The sequence below is a fragment of the Anas platyrhynchos genome, chromosome 3, assembly GCF_047663525.1.
Source record: "Anas platyrhynchos isolate ZD024472 breed Pekin duck chromosome 3, IASCAAS_PekinDuck_T2T, whole genome shotgun sequence".
Taxonomy (NCBI): domain Eukaryota; kingdom Metazoa; phylum Chordata; class Aves; order Anseriformes; family Anatidae; genus Anas; species Anas platyrhynchos.
Genome location: NC_092589.1, coordinates 34,254,493 through 34,279,328, shown reverse-complemented (window position 1 = coordinate 34,279,328; position 24,836 = coordinate 34,254,493). Strand labels below are relative to the sequence as shown.

Below are 24,836 nucleotides of genomic sequence, written 5' to 3'. Positions count from 1 at the left end.
GAGAAAGGAAACATAAAAATACCAGAATCAGAGTTGTTAAACCTTTGTCCTTCAGCAAGACAGACAGTACCATGCTTTCCCACAACATACTGAAGTCAGCTGAATACTTCTACAAAGGCAGCACAGTGCAGATACACAAAACTGGGATATGTTTCTTGCTGAATAGAACTGAAATGAGGATATGATAAGCATGCAAAGGGATATTTTGCTGAATCCAAGCTGTAAGAATTTGTCCAGGAACATTTTTCAAAAACTGGTAAAAACAGATTTACCCCCTTACTTCTCCCTCCTCTCAACAGCCAATGATTTAGTACACTTAGAACTCGATTAAATATTTTTTCTCACAAAATTCTTATATTGCCCAATAATAAAACCGTAGAAGAAAATTCCAATTAGAAATCCCTTCCAGTACTTTGACTACCTAAAATTTCAAGGTAAAAAAATAGGAGAAAGCATTAGACATTTTCATAAAGAAGCAGGCTCAGATAGATTTATGTCTTAAGTTCATCTTCTATTTTTCCCGAAGCAGTTAGAATGGAATAATACTTTGACTGTACCTGGTTTTGTGTTTGTTGTTTTTTTTTTGTTTGTTTGTTTGTTTGTTTTTCTCCCCCCCCCAAGTGGCATTTTAACAATGAGAAATGAATCAAAAGGCAGTATCAGATTTACACACTTTAAAACTCTTTTAGGGGAAAAATACATTCTTCATGACTTTAATTAAAGACTATGACATTCTATTTGAAGTAAAAAAAAAAATCTGTTACTTTTTCAATACTTCATTTTAATATAGAACAGATAGACTGTTTGGGGCACTGATGGAAGCAGTGCTGCACTTCTAGTTCAAACTACACAGATGATAGGAATATAGTAAATTAAACTCATTTGCTTAGAGACAGTAGCAACTGAAAAGTGAACAAGAATTCAATTACATTGATTTTTCAGATGCTATGAAACAAGGAAGATCAGAGTCATATTTGAAATGCTCAGTTAGGAACAGAACAAATGAAGAGGCAATGTTAAAACTGGGCAACGAAGACAAGGGCAAGACATTAGGAGAGCTAAATAAACTTTAAAAATAATTCTTCCTTACATACAGTACAAGAACAAAAGCATTTACTTTCAAAAAAGCTAAGACTTGGATTAGCTCTTGTTTGGTTTATCTCTCCCCTCCTAATCTAAACAGGAAGATCAGTAGAGTACACAACATCACTTCAAAAAGAAAAGTGACTACTAGTAGTGATAATATATGAATTGAACTGCTCATCAGAATATCGTCAAAACGCAAACATTAAGCACTGCACTGGGTAGTGAGAAGGTCTCATTCCCGTCAGATGATATATCAAGCAGCCTTTTCTTGAATAAGGGGTTTAATTTAATCTTCTTGATGCTATGAACTCCAAAACTTTTTTGTTGAAGTAAATGATAATAGTTATAGCTGGTGAAGGACACAAGAGGGGGAAGGGAAGCCTGCAACATGTCAACCAGCTGTCAGAGAGGCTGCTAGAAAAAATAAGTGAGCTGCTGATAGATAAAGATGAAGGAGGAGGGGGAGAAGAAAGGCTGCTGTGGGAAAAAATGTTACTAACTGTCATCAAATTTGCCTGCTTAACATCGCAAACCCTTAGACAAGAGAATCATCTATTAATATTAAAACTTGATTTTCATGTTCTCTTACCACTGTGGTTTCAGTGAGACCACTAAGATCTATTGAGTAATTGTGTACAGAAAAAGAGCATACTATTCTTAAAAAGAAGGGCAATCCCAAATTTCTTCCCACTCACAATAAACTGGGAATCATCTCCTGTAAGAGATGATGCAAGCAGAGCTGCGGATTCCATGGACTCAGGGAAGAATGCAGGCCACAGAGGAGAACAAAGTTGAAAGAGATGAAAGTGTCAGTTATGTTGAAATCTGATATTTTGTAAAATAAAACAACTTCAAACAGACTGTTACTTAATCCCAGTTTTGGAATGGAATGCAAGCTTCCCCCCTGCCCTGCAACACATGCACTGCAGCATCCAGTTAACGTACCCTAAAACATCTAAACACACACACACAACGGAACAGCAGCAAAAATAACTGGTAACACTAGGTTAATTTCCTATTCACGATACGTTGTAAACCTAAGTACCAGACACTTGGTGACTCAGCATCCAATAAATCTAGTTGAGCCTTTGCAAATGATGCTTCTGTGGAAAGAGGAAGCTTCCCTTTTGCTATGCTCCATCTGATTTTCCAGTAATGCGTGATGGACCAGAAAACATACATGCATTAAATTACTAGCAGTGTTTGGATGCTGACATTCCTGGAAAAGGATTCAGGCTTTTCAGTAAGAGTGCTTAGAAAAAAAAAAAAGGAAGAAAGAAAGGACAAAATAGCTTTTAATTCATTAACCTAAAGAAAAATAAGTCTTACTAGCGCTATTAGCAGGGCTTTTCGGAGAGAAAGTCTTCGCAGCATAATAATCTTGTAACCAGCAGAGGCTATTCAAAATGGGCAGCACTGCTTAGAAAAGAAGTGAAAGAAACTTTTTATAAAGCCACAAAAGTTACAGCAGTAGAGACGCATGGTAATCTTAATGAGCTTTTCAATACTCTTGCTGGTTATAAAACAAAGAAAACTGCAGCCATTTTCTCAGCAGAGAAAAATGCACTGCTTTTATTTAAGCTATATAAACAACTGCTCTTTAGAAACCAAATTGGCATGTTAGTTTTACAGAGATTTTAATAGGAAGACTTAACATTAAAAATATCATGTGCTGTGATTTGATTGCTCCCTAGTTCCACATTAATATCACAAGCACAATACAAAGGATGACAGAAACAAAGCATTCCCATTTTCACCCTCTCTCTTCCTCAAACCCCTTCTTAGTGAAGGGCAGAAGTAATTCATATACATACACACACACTCAATGAAATGCGCACTATGATTCTTTGCTGTGATTTCCAAACGCACTAAACACAACCATCAGTTTCTACTACACTCAAATGCCCACCTTGAAAAAAAAATCTGTACAACTGTTCTCAAATTTCCTCGGCAAAAAAGGAAGTCTTTTATGGAATTAGTAATTCAACACACTGGAAAAACAAAGGAAGTGATGTATTCCTTCCTATCTGCTCCATCTTTGGAATACATAGTATTCCTTGGATTTTGACAGTCTCCTCCACATTCTCTAGGTCGTTAATCAGACCTTGCTATTCTTCATGGCATTATCAGAACAACTTTAGAATGATCAGGTATTTTTGTTAGAAGAAGGTGAAATATTTACGTACTGTGAACAGAATAAAAGCTGTTATTCTTAAAGAGAAAAAATAGCGTAAGAAAGATATCCTCACCTGCAGAAAATGCTGATAGACAGAAGAGCTGTCAGAACTTCCTTTGCCCAGGTTTTCATCACGTAAGAAAGAAACCAACTGCTCTCCTCTCCATCAATGACAGAAATCAAGAGGATAATAAACCAACACAGCTAAGTTTGCCATGATACCGTGTCTTTCACTTCTCATCTTGTACAAAGAATAAAAATAAGGGGCTAAGATGTGAGAATCACAATGCAAGAGGCTTCTGGTCCCCAGCCTTTCATTGCTTTTCCTCCTCTGTCTCCCGCAGTTTAATACTGCTGCTACCACTCCAAGTCATATGATCATAACCCACTAAGAGAAAAAAAAAAAAACAAACACACACACAAGATTCTCCTACACTAGGCTAGGTGCACACCACATTTGCCACACATCTCATCTCCCCTGGACAAAGTGAAGGCCAGGACAGATGGCTGGGGTAATGTTAAGGACCAGCTGTAGCTCCTTAATCCTGGATATTCTGCTGGAGGAGTACTGTATCAGATGATGAAACACTAAATTGACTTTCTAGTATGTAAACTGTAAGTTATGGTATAAGCTTTCTAGAAGGCTGTAAGAACTTCTATTGCAGAGTATAATCTTAAATATTAGGTATTGTTTTTAAACTTTTTTTTTTCTTTTGAAAGAAGAAAATGCAATGCCAGCTAGTAGTTACTCCTTCCTAGGAGTAACTACTACTTCTGTACTACTTCTGGGAGTAAACTAAGCTACAAAACCTACATGTGAAAACAATACTGAGTTAGTTCTTGGATTCCTTGCATCAGACACTTCCTATTTCCTATATAGAGCGCTCTGGAGAAAAAGGTTTATTATGAGAAAACCACCAGTAATTCTAACAGAGAAGCACTGGGTTTCAATATTGGGTTACTGTTTCTTTTTTCCTCTCCTGAAAATGGCTTTATAATGCAATATTCAGTAAGCTAAATCAGAAAGTTTGCCAAACATAATTTGCATAACTATGCCTCTGAATCAATTTGTGTGTTATCTGATCTCTAAACATAATCTTAGCTTTCTTGGGAGCCCAAGTGCTTTTTCTTAACAGAGCACAAACCATTATAACTGTTGCCATAAATTCTTATGCATGAGAATAATAATTTCCTCCAAAAACAAACATTTATTTTTGTTTATTTTTATGTATATGAGATAAATTTCTTCTGGAAAGATAAATTAACAATTTATATATAAGCAGAATATTGCTGATTTCAGATACAGGTTAATAGCTTAAAAGCTGATATGCTGATGACCGGTGAACAGATTTGACTGGAACACCTCAAGCACTGAAGTCCAAATTATTTATCTGAGAGGAACTATCCCAGCCAGTGAGCTACATATAGAAGTAAACAGGATTTTGTGCACCTCCATGCCCTGCTGCAAAAGTTAGCAATTCTAAGAGTAATTCTTAGTTAGAAACATTAGTACTTTCATGACAATGGCAACTATTCCCAAGTCACTTCACTCAACAAGTAGCAATATCATTCTTTTGTACTTGACTGCAATAACCAAACAATTTAATAGCGCTGTTTTTAAGATTACATGCTATGTGGTTTAAAATACATATATAGCTTAAGGACCTAGTCATTTTCAACTTGTATAGATATAAATGGGAGTTCAGAATGCCTGCTTGCCAAACTACACTTAGTATGAGGCAGGACCACATCATCTACTGGAATTTGCTTTTATCATCCTTTCCCTCTCATACTACCTGGACCTTAAATCTCTCTGCTAGAAAGAACCTGCAGGTCACATGCATTTGTTTTCCAGTATCCAAAGGAAGAGGGTCTCTTGATGATCCACTGAACTGTGAGAAGTGCCTTAAAATTTCTCAAGAATGCTAGGATATCTTGAAATGCCCTCCTTTCTTCAGGAAAGATAAATTTCAGCAGATATCAGATGAATGCATGACAACCATCTAACCAGCCTGCAGATTTAGGAATCCACATGTAGGCTGAGAAGATGCCTGCTCACACACGCACACACACACATAGTAGTTTAAATGATGCTAAAGAAATTACCGTGAGCAGCACTGATATAGGGCTCATTGTCTGTATCACTAGGTAGTACTAAAGCTTAGAAAAATACTTTAAGTACAAGCAATAAATTTTGCAGTGCCACTTCCATATTCAGCTGGCAGAGACTTTAAGAATCAAGGTCATGCTAACATTCATATACAACATTCCCACTGCCAGGGAGCACAGCAATCTATTTGCTTGCCTCAATGGCTCGGATGGAGCTAAGACACAGAACAGCTCAGAGATTTCATCATGAAATTCTACTGCCCACAATTCCTGGCTGAAGTGTAAATGCTACAGTTCTTTCTTTATTAAAAAGAACTTATAAAGGCTCGTATCTGATTTCTGTTTTCAGTGTCAAGGAAAGATTTGGCATTGTAGTGTTAAAATTTGCACTTCTTATTTGTCTTTTGGGAGCACAAATCCAGATCAAACGTGAGAGTAACAGTAAGATTGAATTGTGTCACTACAGACAATTAAATAGGAAACTTTAATTAAAGTTTAAAAGAACATTAATCCAATATTGAAATGTATTATTTACTCTAAATGTTAGGTTAACCGCTATATCTTTAAGTCACTGCTGTACACTAAACTCTGCACTATTAAAGAGATCTACATTCCTGTTCATTAATTACTATAGAACCTTCTGGATGTTTTTCTTTTTTATTTCCTGCTCAGAGTACAAAGTGATAAAAAAGCCTAACCATATCTCTCAGTTATACATCTCTGGAGATCTACTCCCCAACTGCAGGAAGTATTTAAGGAGCAAGTTCATCAGCTCTCGTGATTTTTGAGTAATCCGCCACTAGATGGCAGAAAAATGCAGTTTAATTTTCTTATTTTGGCAAATTCTCCCAACAAATCTCTTATATCTCAGGTATCAGGTAATATGGTGCCTCAAGCAATGTCAAATACAAGATCTGAGTAAAGCTGATTACCCTTCTTACCTTGTATATGTGCTACCATGACTTTTCCCCTCTGCTGTAAAACCTAAAGAGTGTTTAAATGTTTGCAAATCCAAGTGTTAAAACAAGTAAACCTCACTATAAATTTCATTATTCTGGAACACGTAACATTATGAGAATAGGAGAAATCTCATTAAAGATGTTCTGTTACCACAATACCACTCCACTTACTATTAAAAGGATAAAATATGTGAAGAAGTTAATTCAAGATTCGGATATGTCAGGACCACTTTTCCATCCAAGAATTAGTGGGTGGACTAAGAGGTAGTAGGAAGACCGAAGCAGGGAGTAAATAAAAACCCTAGGGAGTTTGACAGGAAATAAAATGTGAGAAGTAACATTCCGAGTTTTCACAGATGGCCCTCAATTAAAAACATATTATTTAAACACAAACTGGCCGGGTTTGTTAGAACAAAATTATAACACACATCTGGAAAATGCATACATCTGACTAACCTTATTTTTGAAAAAAATATACCTTAAGTTTCACAATTTTTTCAAAAATTTGCAATATTAGGTTAACCTGTTTTCTTCGTTCCTACTACCTGTTCTACATGGGCTTAATTTTCCTGCTCTCTATCCTTACCTTTCTAAAAAAAACAAAACAGAACCGTATTGCAAAACCAAAACATTTCAGCAAGTATGAGGATATAGTCAGAAAGCACTATAGTCATTGCAGAAAAAATAAAGATTACACATAACAAACTGTTTTACAGTGATTGACTCAGCTTCCCCATTCAGATCTTATGTGTACTGCAGTATCACGGGGTCCTAAACAAGCATGAATTTAAAACCGACCTACTTCACATTCATTCTAATAAAAACATTAGGATTTTCCAGGCAGAACTTCATTTTTGACCAGAAAAACATTACCATGGTTAACCCTCCTGTCTGTTACCCTTTCACATATGTGCAAGCAATACAATTTTATCTAACTTGAAATCTACAGGATTTTTGTTGAGATCCTATCCGCAAATTCTAACAAGAATTTACTCTTCCAGATAGCACTGCTATGAAAAATGAGTATAAGGCTGCAAGCTTGCGAAGGAGAGTAAAGCACTCTGTACTGCACCGAAGCTGAAACCTAACACTGCAAAGCAAGTACAAATGACAGTGTAATCACTTTCCTTTTCTTCTTCTTCCCTCAAGTAAACTAGTGTTGAAAAACAAAAAAAAAAAAAAATAGAAGGCACTGAGGCTGGGGCAAGCTGTATTTTGTCTTGGTTAAAAACATACTTTGAAGAAATAGGGAGTTAGAATTTTGAAGGCTGCTTTGGAAGCTACAGATTTGTTCTGCAGCAAGAAGACGAATTATCCACTGGGCTGGGAAGAAACATGTCTATGTGGAACACCTGATACTTAAACTGAACAGATCTGATAGAAGAAAATTGCAGTTTCTGTTGAATCCCCTTACAAAACACTGTTAAAAGAAGAGCACTTTGAACACCAGTGCCATAGAAGAGCTTGTTGTAAAGATGTATGCTTTAACATTACAGTCATTCATAGAGTTAATAAAAACTTAAACAAGTGAAGAATGTTTAGTACGTGCTTTCAGGTGAGATTAAGTTTTAGATGTCAAGCTTATCCCACATGAGGATGATTCAAAACGAGATAAAACTTCAACTTAGTTTATTAAAATCAGAAAAAAAATGAAACAACTGAACATTAAAACAATTTGTTTGTTTTCAAGATTAATGTGATGGGCAAATTACTGCTTGGTACTTTACTAAATATTAAATTAAAATGTTTAGTAAAAACAGTCCAGATAGGTTACTTACTGAAGTAAAAGCCAGAAGTTCCTCTTCAGTTAACTTGTGTATTGGATTGTTCTTTTGGAAGTCTATACTGTAAAGAAAAAAAGTGTATATAAAATAATGCTTGTTTAATTTTCAGTATACAACTATGTAGAACAAATTTCTCAAATTTGCAGAAATCTAAAGGATGTTCTGGAAGAATGCTACAATTACAAATGGTATTGCATATGTGCAGAAAGTGGCCAAGACCTAGGAGAAGTCACAGAAAAAGAGAACCTTTTCATGGGACAAACATTTCATAGTTTCTTTCCCATTCTAACCTGAAATGTCTTACTGCATTCGTGCTTATGGGGTTAAATTTTATGCATCCTAAACAGTTTTAAATCCATTCCCTCTTTTTACAGAGATCTGTTTTCAGTTAAAATTCTATGACTAATTGAACACAGATTCTGCAAAGCAAGAACACATTAATGCTGAAAAAGTGCTGGAGGGTAATCTCAAACACCCTCTTTCTAGTCACTCAAGCAATATTAACCACAGGAGTCCATCTCTCAACTAAGTGATGTTACCACTAACTTGTGGTGCACAAAGGGGGAAAACCAGAAGAATACAGAGATGAGATATAAAGTTACTTTGTTTGTAGTTGAACATTACTGTCTAGATGAAAAATAAATGGTGTTTGCAACTCTATATGGGTGGATGATCTCCTTAGACAGCATTCATCCAACACTTAAAAACGTACCATAAGAGATACACGTACCTGCAACTGGCAGAAACATCAGCCAGGTTATAATTTGAGTTCCTTGTGAAAGTAACAGATATCAAGTGATAATAAATCTTAAATCATACTACAGAACAAGGATTATCACCAAACATATATAATAGCTACGTATGTATGCTTAAAATCATCACTGTTCCTTAAACTCTGCAACAGGCTTGATTTCATAAGAAAGAATTGCAAAAAGTTTGTTAATTGTGATGATGGGTCACAGATAGAAATTACGTTCCTTTTACATATTTTACTTTGGAGACAACATTTCACCTGAGTCTAACTTCACTCTCACTATAGTGTTAGTTTTTATATGTATTATATAGTCACCATTACTGTCTAATGAGTTTACCAGGTGTTCAAACTTGAGTATACTTCGAAAAACTATACATAAACTGCAAAAAGGCCAGAGTGCCTGATGTGTTTTGTTTTTTCTCCTAAAAAAAAAAATAAAAAAAAATAAGGAAGTATTAAGCCATAATAAAATAATTCGAAGAGAAAGAGCGAAGCTCTCAAGATAGGAAAATAATTGATGCCATTCAAGCACTCGTCTCTTTACCTTTACATGCCCATGGAAAGAAAAATAATCATTTGTGTAGCACAGAGCCAAGACTGCTTCCTGATGGCATAGGTTTCTTGCACATTCCACCTCCATTAAGTAGAAGACCAAGGAAAATATATAAGAAAAGAAAGTTCTCTCCAGATCGCTGCTTCAGCATTTCTGAAACAGCCATTCTTTAGGAACCACTAATATTCATCAGACTAGAGCAGCCTAGGAATGAGTACAGATGCAACATTCAGGAAATTAAGGGATGTGACTGAAATAAATTCCACTCCAACAAAGTAAATGGCATTTGTTCAAAGGACTGCAGCCAAATACAGGTATGCTGAGACACAGCAAAAGCATAATTACACTCCCCTCTGAGATTCAATTTCCTATTTCTATTAGAAGATAAAATCCTTGTTCCCCTCTTCCTTTGCAGCTTAGGAGATCTATTGTTCAGATGTGCTTTTCTTGATGCTTTCTTCTAAATTCCTCTAAATTTCAACTGGGAGACAAAACAAGCCTACCAAAGTAAACAGAACCACGCACCCCATTTTCTAATTTCTTTCTTTTTTTTTTTTTTTTAAATGAGCTACCACGTACATAAATGGCAAATGGGAGCTACTCTCCCATTTTATTAAAATAATGACATTTAAAATCGTTATATAAGGTATGTAACAGAGAATCTAGAAGGATACCAGGCTTACTATAACTACTCACTGCAACGTGAGCCAAAAGAATAGGTTGCTCAAACCCAAACTGAAATTATCTAACTGTAGTTGTTTAAGGTTGAAGTTTTTTTTTTGTTTTTTTTTTTTTTTTTTTTTTTACCCTTTTTCTAAGTAATAGCAATAACCCTCTGATCAATCAGCACCTAATAAAGCATATTGGGTGGGTTAGGAGGTGAGAGAGAATGGGCATTACTCGTAAGAATTTTTTTTTGAGAAAGATTTGCTCATCTTTCCATCTGTAGAGGAGAAAATGACCAGAGTAGTTGAAAAACAACAGTTTATACAGCAGAAGGAAGCCTGAGAGATCTTCCAGCTCATCTTCCTGCTCTGCATACCTATGTAACTTCAGACCTCCCACGACGGAGGTTCCACTCCCTCTTCACGTACCTTCTGCTGATGTGTCATAACATCTGGCAGCTTGAACAAACTGAGTGTGGCCTCACAGAAATCGTGCTTTTGGTAGAACAGCGATGAGAAAGGGCTTAGAATAGCAGACCTTGTCAACCCCCTGTACGTTAGTTATTACAGTAACGCATATTTCCCCTTCTCCCACATAAGATAGATATGTTATTGATTTTTATTTTGAATATTTTAGACAACACTGCTAGGGAACAAATCTGTCACATACCATTTTTCCTTTCCTTCAGAATTTTCTTTATGGAAATAGCAAAGTAATACAGAATTGTTCTGCTTTAGTTACTTCTGTCCTTGTATAAACTCAGCTGCTAGCAGAAATAATCAGCTTAACTTAGAACACAAGGTAGTCAACTAAAGTCACTAACCATTAGTCACTAATATAAACATGACTTCAGGTGAAAATTAGCAGCAAGTTTCCCTCTCAATGACAAAAAAGGAAACAGAAAAAGTTAAAAAAACAGCTGCAAGAAAACTTCAAATGTAACAAGAGCACTGCAGCAGCTAGGCAACCAGAATGTTAAATGACATGACTGCAGCTTTTGAATCACATGGGTAAGCCAAGGTACAGCTACATTTCGACAAAATTGGAACTTCTTTTTCTATAGCCTAAAAATACATTGATTCAAGAAGAAAGGATTAATCCTCTCCCTGTTCTAGGACAGATTTCAGATTTTTGTCACAGCTCTAAGCATATAGATGCGGACCTTCCAGCTCAAAACTAGTGATAAAAGAGGTCTCTAATTTCCATTTCTGCCACATCCATGTACAATGTTTTAAAGATATAAAAGTACAATAAAGCAAACCTTGAAAGACACAGGAAAAAAAATGAAATTGTTCTAATGATTTACCATACCAAAACAAATTTAAAGCTGCATTTTAAATCTTAATGTGTATCTAGAGCAGAAATGTAGCTTTGAGCATTTGTAACAACTATGACAGCTCTTGTCACTGTACTTTCCAAATATTTCACTTGTATACAACCTGTATTTGTTTTGATTTCAAGGACAGGTTAAGTAGTTCACTCCAGACAACTTCTGGAACTGAAATCAGAGTGGGATTTAGGATCTGCTGGCTGTAGGATCTGTGATCAGGTATCTCTTCATAACAATACGAAGAGAAGTCACTAATGACCACAAATGGTCAGCCATACAAATAGATAACATCACCAGTGGAATCTTGCATAAGCTCTGCGCTGTCATGTGTATTATAATATTCATAAACAAATTGGAACAGGAGAATGTATGAGGTGAGAAAACTCACAAATGGTATGACATTCTTTGATGAAGGAAGGATGTGAATAGGCTGTGAGGAGCTGCAAAAAGATCTTACAGGATGGAGCAAAAAGGTAATAAAATAAAAATGCCAAGTGATGCACAGTGGGAAAACCAGTCCTAGCATCACATAAACTGATAGGCTCTGATAATTTCTGTTCAGCACCTCTTTAGCATTGCAGCAGCGTGAAAACATTAGTCCAGTACCAGACAGCAGTTAAAAAGGCAAATAGAAAATGTAAGGAATGAAGAAAGGAATAGAGAATTCAGTATGATATATTACATGAAGTACACTATCAATAACAAACCCACATAAAATATGGTGTAAAGCCTTTGTCCACCCAAGAATAGTATGTTCTATTTTGGAGCTTTCATTTCAGAAGCAGTAATTCAGTACTGGAAAAGGTTCAGGAACAGACATCAAGAACAATCATTATTTCATGACAGCGAATTATGATGTTTTAAGTCTTATAGACAAAAACATAACTTCCGCAAAATGACTGACTGATTAGGCTAGGATTAGCACCAAGGAGGTACATCGCATAGGTTCTCAAAACTGTTAGCAAAACAGAGGGTGGCTAGGCACTGACAGATCATGATCTCTCCCAAGAAGAGGTAAGTCGGTAAAAGAAGTTATTGAGAAACAAAACTGGAAGGGTTGTCGGGTTTATTTTTTTGAGCAGTTGACATGAAATATGTAGACAGAGGCCTTTGCCAAAGGATGTTTCAGATGTAAAAAAATTTGCAGGGACTCAAAGTAAGATTACGAGCATTTAAGAGATCCACTGAGGGCTGCTATGCAAACAAGCCAGATTAGGCTCACAAAATCACCATTTAGAGGCAACAACACTTACCCACCCTTAGGCATCTTCTTAAAGCCACTCTTGAAGACAGTACTGAGTTAGATGGATAGTGACAATTACTGAGTTTTGGCTTGTTTATGTTTCCTGATGCATTACCTCTTTGCAAGTACATAGACAATGCAAATTCAGATTTCTTCAGTATCTACTTAAACTACAGTTAATTAGTGTGAGACAGGTGAAGAACAGGTCAAGAATTTACACATGTATTTTTATGATTATTTGCTGTATTTCCATGTAGTTTCCCCAGCTGTGTTAACTTTGTTAATGAAAAAGATCCAAACACAACAAATTTATCACTTTACAGGCATTTTCAAAGTTTTACAAAAGATTCTCAATTGACTTTTTAATCTGAGTATTCCAAAGAGCAAGACAGGAAGTTCATTTCCCAAGCGAAATCTCTTCACACAGCTGTGTGTACTGGTGCACAGCAATATACTTTGTGGCAATGATTTTAAACAGCCATAAAATAACCATGGTGAGATCATTATACTGTCTGGCACCTGTAATAGGTTTATTCAAAATAAATAAATAAAAACTTGCACTTAGATGATATGTCTGTGAAGATGGGTCAGACTGCCAAAAACAATATAACAGAAAAGCCTTTGCCACCAATAAATGCTGTCCAAGATTTTATTTTTACATCTTTTACTTTCATAGAACAATATGCGTAAGTCCCGGCCTTCCACAGTTACTTTTACATAATCTCTTCCAACTCAACAACTTGGAAGAGTGAAAGCTCTTATCAAAACAGATAAAAGCAGTTGTTTACCTGCTCTTGCCTTGCACTTCTGATACAACCTACAAAGCATGATCTCACTATAAAGTGCAAGGAAGACTGGAATCTGATATATCATGAAGTACACAATCCATCTTACCTAACTTTAGCCATATAGGATTCAGGCCTTTAATCTCTGTTGTTTATGCTTCCTTCAGATTCACTGCACAAATACAGATAAATGTAGGAATAAATGTGTTCTAACATTTCCGGAGCATGGCTGGCTATCAAATCTAGACCCTATCTATGACTGAAATAGCTTCAGACATTTAATATTATCCCAACCACTGAATACCACTCAGTGGCAATTACCATATATACAGAAAAGCAACACTGAAAAAAAATTGGGGGCTGTTCTTTCTTAAACAAGGTTTTTGCTTTGAGTCCTACCTAAATTACGTGCCACTTGGATTAAAACATACACACACAACCAGCAGTCAAGATAGTTTCTAGCTACTATTTACAGCATGATAGGGGTGATTACAAAGTAACATGCTGTGGTCAAGAAATCTACTGTGCTGCCAGCCAGGGTCAAATTCTACCCTTTAACAAGAAGACCAATACAGAATAAAATTTTCATTCTGGAGGGTGGAAGGATACTATGGTCTGAATATAAGATAATGCTGTGTTAGAAAATGAGGTGTACATGAAAATGTCTTGCATGAAGTAGAGGACAAGAGACAGGGATCAGAGTTAAAGGCTATAAAAGATGGGGATCAAGGATATTTATCATCCCACTGTTCACTCCTCTCCTTTGTCCCTGAATTGCATCTAGATGTGGCCTTGAAAAGAAAGCAAGTTCAAGTCTTTGGAAATTAAGAAAATATAAAGTCATGGTACAGGCTCTACTCGTGGATTTCCGACTAGTGGGTAGGCTGAAACCAGAGACATGCAACTTCACATTTAACTTAAACTATAGCAAGTGTCAAACCAAGGAAGTGTCTGGGCCTTCAAAAAAGCTGTAGTCAGAGAAATGGGTGTACAAAAGGAAACAAATTTCTCTCTACTAATGACTCACTTCACTTTACGCAAGAAGGGGAGAAATAGCCTGAAGTATTACCAATGCAATGAATAGAGGAGAAGAGTTTTCCTTGAAAGCTACAGATGATTGTCCTAAGAAGCTGACCATTGCAGACTGACACATATTTTGAAAATTTGCCAAAGTATGATCGCAATATGGTAACTAATTGTCACTTGACATTTAAAAGATGATTAAACTGAGACACAATGAAAAAGACACTTTCTCAAGGATTAAAAAAAAAGATACAGCCATTAATGAAACATTTCTGAAAATCTGTTCTGGACATTAATGTTCACCCTGAGGAAACTGAAATTTTAATTCAAGTATAATGTGATTTTTTTTTTTTTAAGCCAGATCACATAAGTAAGGAAAAGAAACTCCCATCAACCACTACTTTATTATTACCTTACTGCAAGAATAGTATGAGTTTTGTTTGTTTGTTTTTTATGAAATGAAGTAGTAACTTACCAAATTCCAAGGATTACAGCCAGCTCTTCTGCACACAAATCAGGTATCTGGTACTGATCAGCGTCTGCTAATTTTATCTCATTAAGCACTGTGTCATCGTTTAAATCACAGTTCTGTTGGAGGAAAAACATACATTTTAAACTAGACACAGTTTCAAAGAAATTTATGCCTTCGCAATGTGAAAAAATATCATTTGAAAAAGGTAATGCAAACATCAGAAAATGATAAAATTACAACTAATCAAATGCTTTTGGCGTTGGGGCTTTTTTCTTTCCTTTTTTTTTTTGTTTTGCTTTGTTTTTTAAGCACACCATTTTGTACCAAGAGTCCTTATGTATCACTTCAAGCCTGAGGTTTTCCTTTCTAAGGAATACTGTCAGTTTAACCAAGTGCGCACTGGTGGATCATTTAATGATTCTGGAGAAAGTTGACCTGTGAGCAAAGCTTAGAATTTACAAACTTCAATGCAATGCACATAGTTTTCTTTTTAGTACAATCTGAGATATTGTATCTGCTCAGCACCAGAGGAAAATAGGAAGCTCTTGGCCCACCATCAACCCAGCTAACAGTCTAATAACTGGTCACATTGCTATAATGGTTTTATTTTTAATGGAGTACAATTACTGACTATTTAATTGCAAAATAACTTGTTCAGTCGTCTTCCTGAACAAATAACAAGGGAAGAAATTTAGAACTAAGCACTCCATGAATGGAGATGAAAATCAGAAATTTTGACCAGCCTCAGCTTGGCCTTTACACAAACTCACAGCTTTTATAAATCTCTTCAGAAGTTTTCCTCTCATCCTATTTTCATACAAAGAGAATATTTTACTTTATCTGCAAATGGTAGATGTTACATAGCCACACTGAAAATGGGAATCAAATTTCCCTATAACTACTTTTCTACAAGATCACAGGCCTTCTAGCTTTCCACATGCATCATCTGTGAAGATTCTCAACAACTCTCAAGACTTAGCCTCCATACAACTTTCATGAGTAGTCTTCTAAAAGTCTACAAGATGCATCGACAATCGGGCCTAAACTTGGACAATCAACACTGTTGCCAGTAGCTTTTGGCAAATGGAAAACAGCATTAACTCCAATTTTGCCTAAAAGAGCTTCAAGATACACCCAGAGATGACAAATTTGAGACCAGACCTTGCAAAAGAAAAACTAGAATCCATTGTTAAAAAAAAAAAATACATTTAGTTGACAAATGACATTAAGAAGTTGTATTTTAATACTTAGTTATCAATAAAGCCATGATAGAAAACGGAAAAAAAAAAAATGGATTTAGCAGTCTACTTCACCAAGTCTGGTCTAATACCTGTGACAGGACACCCACTCAAGGTTAATAACATGTTTGAACTTGAAATACCTCTGTTTTTCCTCAAAGAAGGACATGGTTCTACCAATACCGTGTTTTTGAATTTCTCATGTACAAAACACACAAATAAAAGGTATTTATTAATTTTTTAAATAGTAGACTGTGATAACAGAAAAACTAACTTCTTAATAGTCTGAGTAGCTTACGATGGAGTTGTTTAACTGTTACTCAGATCTGCATAAAATTCAACTCCCTCCTTAAAGATTACAAGATTAGATAATAGAAACACTAAAATCATTCCTAGTACCACATTTCTATTTTTCAGAATTAGTAGATATAGTATATTAGAGTTTGGACGCGGAAAGTTATTGTTGACTTCTTTTGCTTAAGTGTCATCTAGGTACCACACACTTTCTGCATGCAAACACCAAAGAAAAGCTTAAAAGTATTTCAATTAATTAAAAATCCCAAGTAGATTTTAAGAAATTAAAAAACATCTCTCAAATACATACCATTGTTAAGTTTTCTAGAGGAGTAGGTGCTGGACTTAGTTCACTATGAGGAAGGAGGAATTCATCTGTTCTTTGGACATCCACTATCAGCTGTGCTACATATTTTTCCTGAAATCGTGTTCTCTTCCCCAAAGCACCTACAGCAAAGTAACACAAGTTTATATTAGTGACCACTAAAAAAACGTAATCCCATTGTATATTAGAAACTTGCTCACAAAAAAATGCAAAATAAAAAGAAAAACACTGAGTTAACCTGCAAATCAGTGGTGTTTAACTGATCTGCCTACAATGAACTAGGTGTATTCTCATTGCTTAATACAATGTACAAAGAAAAACATATTAAAAATATATAAACACAACTAGATAGGTCTTGCAAAGCCCATGTTAGGTAAGTTTCCCATAACCCACAATATTGCCTCTTGAAAACTCATAATAGCCAAATTTCACCAGTTCCTTACAGCAAAATACGAGCAATATACTGCAAACGATTTGTCAATTTCCCCACTGACAACATGGAAATGTTTAGGTAAATAAAAATCTCCTAATGTCTTATAAAGCAACAAAATTTCCAAATGAAAACAGTTCAGTGTCTCTTTGCTTCTGTGGATTGGTAGGAGGTTTGGAAAATATAATCACTATGGATGGTACTTTCCAAAGCCCATTCACTTTTTACCTAGGGCTACATCGCTTGTTAAGGACATGAGTTCGATGCCCAAACCAAATGTGGGGTGACAGAACAAAAATTGTGAGGAAATACAAATTTTGAAATTTTCTTCAGTTTTGCATCTTTTCCTTTACATTTTATTGCACTACCTAGATAGTTTACAAATAAGTTCTTCTCAAGAAAACACCTTTGCTTGCTGTTACTGAAGTTCATATAACTTGTTTTAATGGATATGTTTTTAAAATTATAGTTTACAGCTACATTTGAAATATTTTGAATATTTCAAATGCACTATGTGAGAGTCATCTTAACATTTGTTCCTTCAGTTCTTTATGAGATACTCAGACAACTTTTAATAAGTTTTTAGGATAGCAACTGACAGCAAATTAAAAAAGAAAAAATTCTCTGTACTTCTATTAGCAACCCCATTCCACACTGTAATCAGGGAAGTCAGAACAATTTCAGAAGAGTAACTTAAAAATAACAAGAGACCTATCCACTCCCAAAATAGAGATGAAAACTACCAAAATTGGAGGTTTGCTTTTTTTACTATAATACAATGCTCAGATAATGTGAAATGTGAAATCAAATACAAGGAAAAGGAGATATGAATACTGATCCACTCTTCTTTTTGCAGAGCCAACTGATACAAGAAGTTTTTAATTTCATTTTTGTTTTGAAAACGTGCAGTACATTAGAACTTGGACATAAAGATGATTGACTGCTCGTGTGTTCAGTGGGCAAATGCCAAGGGATGAGGCCACTGTCAGTAAGAATCATCTGGCACATACACTGTAAGAGCACTCGCTCCTTTTTCTTCCAGGAGGTGGAAGGAGAGGAGCATTAGGGAAATGAGTAATTAAACTGATTACTCCTTTTCTGCCAGTCACCCCTTTTAATAGTAAAGTCCCATGTTAAGAGTTTATGAAGGAATGAAAATGGTTCTAAAAATAGCAGCTTACAATCACATTGGGGGGGGCTCAGGGCAGGAAGAGAGACCAGGCAATGATTCATACTAATTTTACACAGTACCACTCAATTCTCAATTTTAATAATGCTTGTAAGCCATTATGCCGTAATTCACTTCCTATTACGCTTTATTGCTTAAACAGATTAAAAGCACTCACAAAGCTATGTTTGTTACTGATAAATTTTAAATTTTACTCACTACCAAGTACAAGCTGTGATGCCTTCACGCTCTGAGATAACTCCTCACCCTTTTTTTTTTTTTTAAAGCAAATAATTCCTTTGTATTACAGGGAAAACACGCATTTTCCAGATTAAAATGATTATTACGTATTTAAGTTGGGGGAAAATTTTGCTTGCTTTATACCACCAGACAGAATCACAAAGAAATAGGGATTCTACACATCAGAGATTTTACTTTCTGTCCTCTATTAAGAGTTCCCAGGGATGCATTACTGGGCATGAAAACAGTAAATGGGCAATATGTGGATTTCAGGATTTAGTATTATTAATTCTTCATATCTGATAATTTTAAATTTACTTGGATTACCACCCCTCATTTTAGTAAATTTATAAGCAAGGCAGACTACAGTCTTTTAATGACAAATGTTTTGTAGTTATTGGTGATTGTGACTGGCTGTGAGGGATATAAGGATACTCTTCAACAAATGATGAATACAGGAAAGACCTTGATTACTGTGGCCAAAAAAATACGCAAGCCACAAACAACTATGATTTATTCACACATTTCAAAAAAAAAAAAAAAACTTGGGAAAAATACTGGTTCTAAGTTCTTTAGAAGAGCAGCATAAGTTCCCATGCTGTAATAAAATCTTCAGTCAGTAAGGATTACAATCCCAGAAGAATGAAAAACTCTCAAAACCTTTTCCTAAAATGGAAATTCCTTCCCAAAGCCCTAAAAACATCTTTGATAGAGGCTGAATTTTTACAGCAAAGCAAAGTCATTTTTGATATTGTAACATTCCTTCCATTTACTCAAAATATGCATGTCAAATGAATTTGTCTTGAATGCCAACAATTCCCACATGTTCAGTTCATTTCATCTGCCTTCAGGTTCAACATCCTTCATAACTATTCTAATACATTTATGGAGATAAGGCACAGAACTTTTAGGAGTTTCACAGCAACATTCTAAGACTATCAGTGTAATGTCTCTCTAGGACTAGAGTAACCTCTTGGTATAGTCATCAAAAATGCAAGTAATTCCATAGCACCCAGTCACCCCCCAAACCAGCCACCACCTCCCCCTCCAAAACCCAGCTTTTCCCTAGGTTAGATTTATGGAGGTAATTGGCTTTTAGATGAATAATCTCTTTTAAAGAAAAGCACATACTCCTCAAGCAACTTGAGGAATATCAGCTGCATAGCCATCTGGCACTTCGATTTTACCTGTTCTTAGTTTATTAAATTTTTATAGCCTGAACATCATCACAGGCACTGATCTTTTTAATAAAAGCAATAAAAATTGGGTTAATTTTACACAAAACCGCCTTATATTATCAAGCTTGCAGCAAACGTCACACATACGGTATGTCACATAAAGGAATAATTTCCATATTTAAATTAATTATATTTCAATCGATCACACCTTTTTTCCTGTTTTAGACAGATACCATCAAATATAATCAATTCAATCACAGTTATGCAAAGTATTACACCACAAGATTTTCTTCACAGATTTTTCAGTTAATCTTTAAAACCTTGGAGTAAATGAGCATGGAGTTCTACAACAATTCCAACTTATTTTTAATTAAAATATTAAATTGGTTAAGGACATAAGCAGAAGTAGGTATAGCTCCAATTTAAATACAAAGGAACAGCTTGCTTTTTTACATACAGTGGTGTAATTGATAAGGGGGCTGCAAGTTTCACTTCCTTGATCCTTTCTACTTTTTTTTCCATTTCTTCCCAGACAAAACCTAAAGCTCCCACACAAGTTAACTGTGCATTTTGTGTCATTCTGTTTACTCAGCTGAGCCAGATAGGCCAAATCTTTCTACATCTATACATGGAATTTTAAACAAAGTTATAAGCGCAGCAATCTGATCTTCAGGACTCCAAAGAATAAACTCTGAAGGGATAATTTTAAGATCTCTATACTGATTGAATCCTTGATATTTCTATTTTCTTTTCTATTTATTTTCTGTGGCGACAACAGCTCCAAAAGTGACTTTTAAATGCAACTGACATGGAACAGACCTAGACTAGCGGCATGAAAGGTTAAAGACTGCATCATATAAACATGCAGACTTCTTTATAAGTGTATAGCAAACCCAACCCCGAAGATGTATTCGCTACCACACCAACTAATTTTAGGAGTCCCATAACAGAGACAACTAGATCTAGAATTTGATAGACTGATGAAATACAACATGGAAGGATTGTAATACTACAGCTGCTCAGACACTCATATTAAGGATGACATTGTAACTGGATGGTACGTTTCTCTTTCTTCTTCCAAGCTATGCTAATTCTTAAGACAAACCCGTAAGAAGTCAAGAATTTCCAAAATATATTTCTTTATTTGGACACATTAAAAAAAGAAAAAACAAGGTAGTTTGGTCCAACCAATCAAGTTTCACAGACTGTACAAGCAAACCTACCTGTCAGATTAATCTGCAGTTTTGTTATGTCTTTGGCTGTATTGAAGCATTGTTTAGCTTTTTTGTACTCATAGTAATACAAAAATGTATAGGCACACTCAAGATTGAACTGAACTGCTAAGTGACAGCCTTCACCGCCTGTGAAGAAAGCTTCTGCTTCTGCCACTGCAAACCAAGAAAAAGAAAAGATATCAGGATACAGTCTGGGAGAATTTTTAAGTTATATTTAAAATACCAGCAGAGGAAGTCTGTTATGCTTAAAGCAAACCTCCACACATTTATAAACACTCAAGTGGATAAAAGATGTGTCCATTAAAAAAAGCTGAAAAAAGTCTTACATCTCAGAACCGTTATTAGAGTAAGAAAAAGCAAAAGTTTAATATTCTTTTATACTTTACAGTAAAGCTAAGTCGGAATATTGCTCTTGAAGTAAATATCCAACTCAAATCTTGAATCTGCATAGGAACTCAATAGAAAACCTTTGCCTGCAATCACATTCTCATCTTCATCCTACATTCTCAAGAACAGCACATGCCATAGAAATCCATGTCACTTTTAAGTCAATTCTTGTCCTTCTCCACTCTCAACAGTTACACAAAAACTCCCATCCCACAAAGATATTTGAAAATTGATGCTGTGGGCCAGCAAAGCACATAATTAGAAACATACTTTGTTTTATACAGGTCTGGGCAACAGTAAATAGCTCAGGTGATCTCTCCTCTAACAACTGCTGGTGAATATTCACACATCTTAGTGTCCACCAAGGTAATGTCTGAAAGAAAATACAGATAGTTCAAGTGAACAACAAATACAGACTTTTTTTTTCTTTTCATGAAAGAGTGGCTTTAAAATATAGACTTACTAATCTACTAGATGGTCATTTCTGGAAAAAAACAAAACCTACTAAAATAGCTGGTTTATGTAAAAAGTGGGCAGTGACCTAGCATAAAGATGAAGATATTCAAGCAGCTCTACAATGCTCTAACAGTTTGATGGGCTTTGTTTCTGTTAATTTCTCTGCCTGTTCTCTGAACCCAGCAAATGTTTATGACCACAATCTGGTAAGAAACTTTGTGACCAGGAGATAAAAGAAATACCTGTGTGTACTTATTTTGGACCAGCCACTCGCTACTTTGTTTTTATAACTCCGAATTCTTGTAACAGAAAAAGACAATAAATAAATAAAAAGCTGTTCCCTACTTTTCTTCTTTCATGTCATATTCATGATTTTAATAAACAGCCATGATTTCACTCTTCAGTAATCTTTCCAGTCTGAAGACTCCTAGACTACTTAGTCACTTTTCATGTGGAAGCCATCCAGCACAGTATCTCTGGCCATCCGGTGTTGCCCTTGCATGCAAGTTTTCCTGTTCAATCAAATCTTTTCATATGTCTTTGTGTTAGGGTAGAAAGGAGACTGAGACAGAAGTGCTCATGAGAACGCCTTACAATTACAATTAAAATTATTAATGTTTTTATGCGGAATCTGAGAAAGACAAATACTTCAGTGATCTAAGCAATCATTCTACAGCAGCGCTGGACCACAGCTTAGGAGATAACTCATTTTAGAAAGCTGTGTACACAAAACATAAGCTCCCCAGCATATCTCATCCCTGTCTATTTGCAACAGATGGCAATGCATGGAAAAGCTCAAGTATAATTTTGAGAATAGACTGTTATTCTTAAAATAATCTTCTGCGAACGTAGGGCATACCTCTACGTAGGCTCTAATGATTACTAGCTATTCTGCTACTGTTAGCACTCCAATCATTTTTGTCAAAACAGATGTAAAAGTGCTGTTCAAAGGCACCTATCTTCTGAACTTTTTATAGAAGTATGCTTACATCCATCAGACCTAAAGGCTGAACAGATTTCAAGTAAAATAATCTAAACCCATCACATGTAGTTGACTGTAATGTCCCTAGAAAGGAACCATCAAAAAGAATAATAGTATCTATTTCAAAATGCAATGAAAGATGATTTCTGATATCAAGCCGAATAGAATAAAAGCACACAATCAACAGACTTTGCGAAAAAGGTCAAATCCCAGTATTTCATCACTTACTTTGAAACCTAAAGGCAATTTAAGTAAGTTTCAAATGACTTCAGTTTAGATTTATATAATGAAGTACTTATTTCCCATGCAACAGAGAACCCAGCTCAATGATACAATTTCCTGAGGCCTGATGCCTGCCACTCAAAAATCTTAGAATCACAGAATGCATTTATAAAGTTCCAGGTAAGCCACCTGAGCTCTGCATAATATTTAATTAACAATGCTATTTTTTGGAATCCAAGTTAAAAATACTTTTTGATTACTGTCAAACATTTAATATGCTATAGACTAACACTTTTTAAATGTAACAGGCCTTTATTAATGCTTTAGATAATAGATTTCAGGGTGTATAATCCTACTCTAAATTAATTTGCACTAAACTTAAAAAAAAAAAAAGTTTTTAAGAAACTTTCCTTTGAATTTGGAGGAAAGGAGTAAGAATTAATTAAGCTTCAGTTGTTACACTGGCCTGCTGATAAAAGTTTTTTTTTTTTTTTTTTTTTTATCAGTTACTGCCATTAGATTACCATCCAAACTTGATGTAGCCACAAGCAATTGAACCTCCACTGGTAGAAGGAAGTCCCCAATTATGTCAGTCTGGGGGCAGGCAGCAGGGAATTCTCTATACCAGGTACATTTTCTCCCTCCCTGACTGACCCAATTGTTGAAATTCAACAGCATTCATCTGTGAATAACAGGGAAAACGATGGAAGAGCTTGGCTTCCAGAAATGCAGTACAGCCAACATCTCCCACACAGTTTAATTCATCACAAAGACACAGCTGGGAATGGATGTTGTCAGCCAAGCATAAAAAGGGACCATGTGGCATTTTGATCTCCAGCCAAATTCTGTTCAACTGGAATGCAATAGAGAAGATGCTGCTGTTAGAAGTTACCCAGTTCCAAAGAGTCCTGCTACTAAACTAAAAAGGAAGTAATGTCAAAAACCCTCTCAAGAAGAGACTCATATCTCCCTGATTTTAATGTACAAACACAACAGGGAATTAAGGCAATCTCCACATGGATGCCTGCAGGAGAGGTTGAAGACAATAAAAAAAAGCAAAAGAGGACTTTCTTGGCATCTAGAATTCATATGGTAGCAGTTAATGAGATCCCAAAGCTTGTCAAAAAAGGCCACAGTGAGTGTACGATGCATTATTTTATAGGGCATTTAATGTGTCAGTCCTGCCCCCCTCCCTCCTTCAAAAATGCTACAAAGTATGTGCCTTTTTAAAAGCTGCTTTCTATTCATTTTTCTAATTTTTACAGAGTATGAAGGGATCTTCTCTTCTGGAGAAGACAGTGAGAAAATAGTTTAAGAAAATGATACTTGTGTTTAACTGTAATCACTTTGTCTGAATTGTTTCTTAAAAGAAAGAACCTCAAAGCTGCAGAAAAAGAAATCGAAGAAGCTATACTGACTTAATAAGGTATGAAAAAAAAGAACAAGAGAACCAATTAATGAGCATCTGGCAGTCATAATCATTGGTCACGTGCTTCTTACCTGAAGAGATGCAAGTTTGTGTCTTGAATTCACAAGGATTATCCTAGCTATAAGCAGCAAGATAGGATGAGAAGTCAAGGTATAGACTGATTCAGCATCTAGAACCAGCATCTTCAAAATTGCTGCATGCAGCATTTTGGGCTGAAAGAACAAGAAAAGTGAGAATGTTCAGGAAACATTAAAAAGTTTATGAACAAAATCATAGAATTAGGAAAAACAGCTATTCATATATGTAAGGAAA

General features: G+C 35.5%; 1 protein-coding gene across 2 annotated transcripts in view; it reads right to left on the bottom strand.

Moving 5' to 3' along the window:
* Nucleotides 1–24,836, bottom strand: part of TTC27 (tetratricopeptide repeat domain 27) — a 113,536-nt gene that overhangs the window by 73,511 nt on the left and 15,189 nt on the right. For both annotated transcript variants that reach the window (XM_027453929.3, XM_027453926.3), the window contains exons 4-9: nt 24,596–24,736; nt 21,706–21,808; nt 21,037–21,201; nt 16,783–16,919; nt 14,944–15,056; nt 8,109–8,175 (exon numbers count right to left, since the gene is read on the bottom strand). In XM_027453929.3, coding sequence (XP_027309730.2) covers nt 8,109–8,175; nt 14,944–15,056; nt 16,783–16,919; nt 21,037–21,201; nt 21,706–21,808; nt 24,596–24,736 — 726 coding nt within the window. The remainder of the gene's footprint in view (nt 1–8,108; nt 8,176–14,943; nt 15,057–16,782; nt 16,920–21,036; nt 21,202–21,705; nt 21,809–24,595; nt 24,737–24,836) is intronic.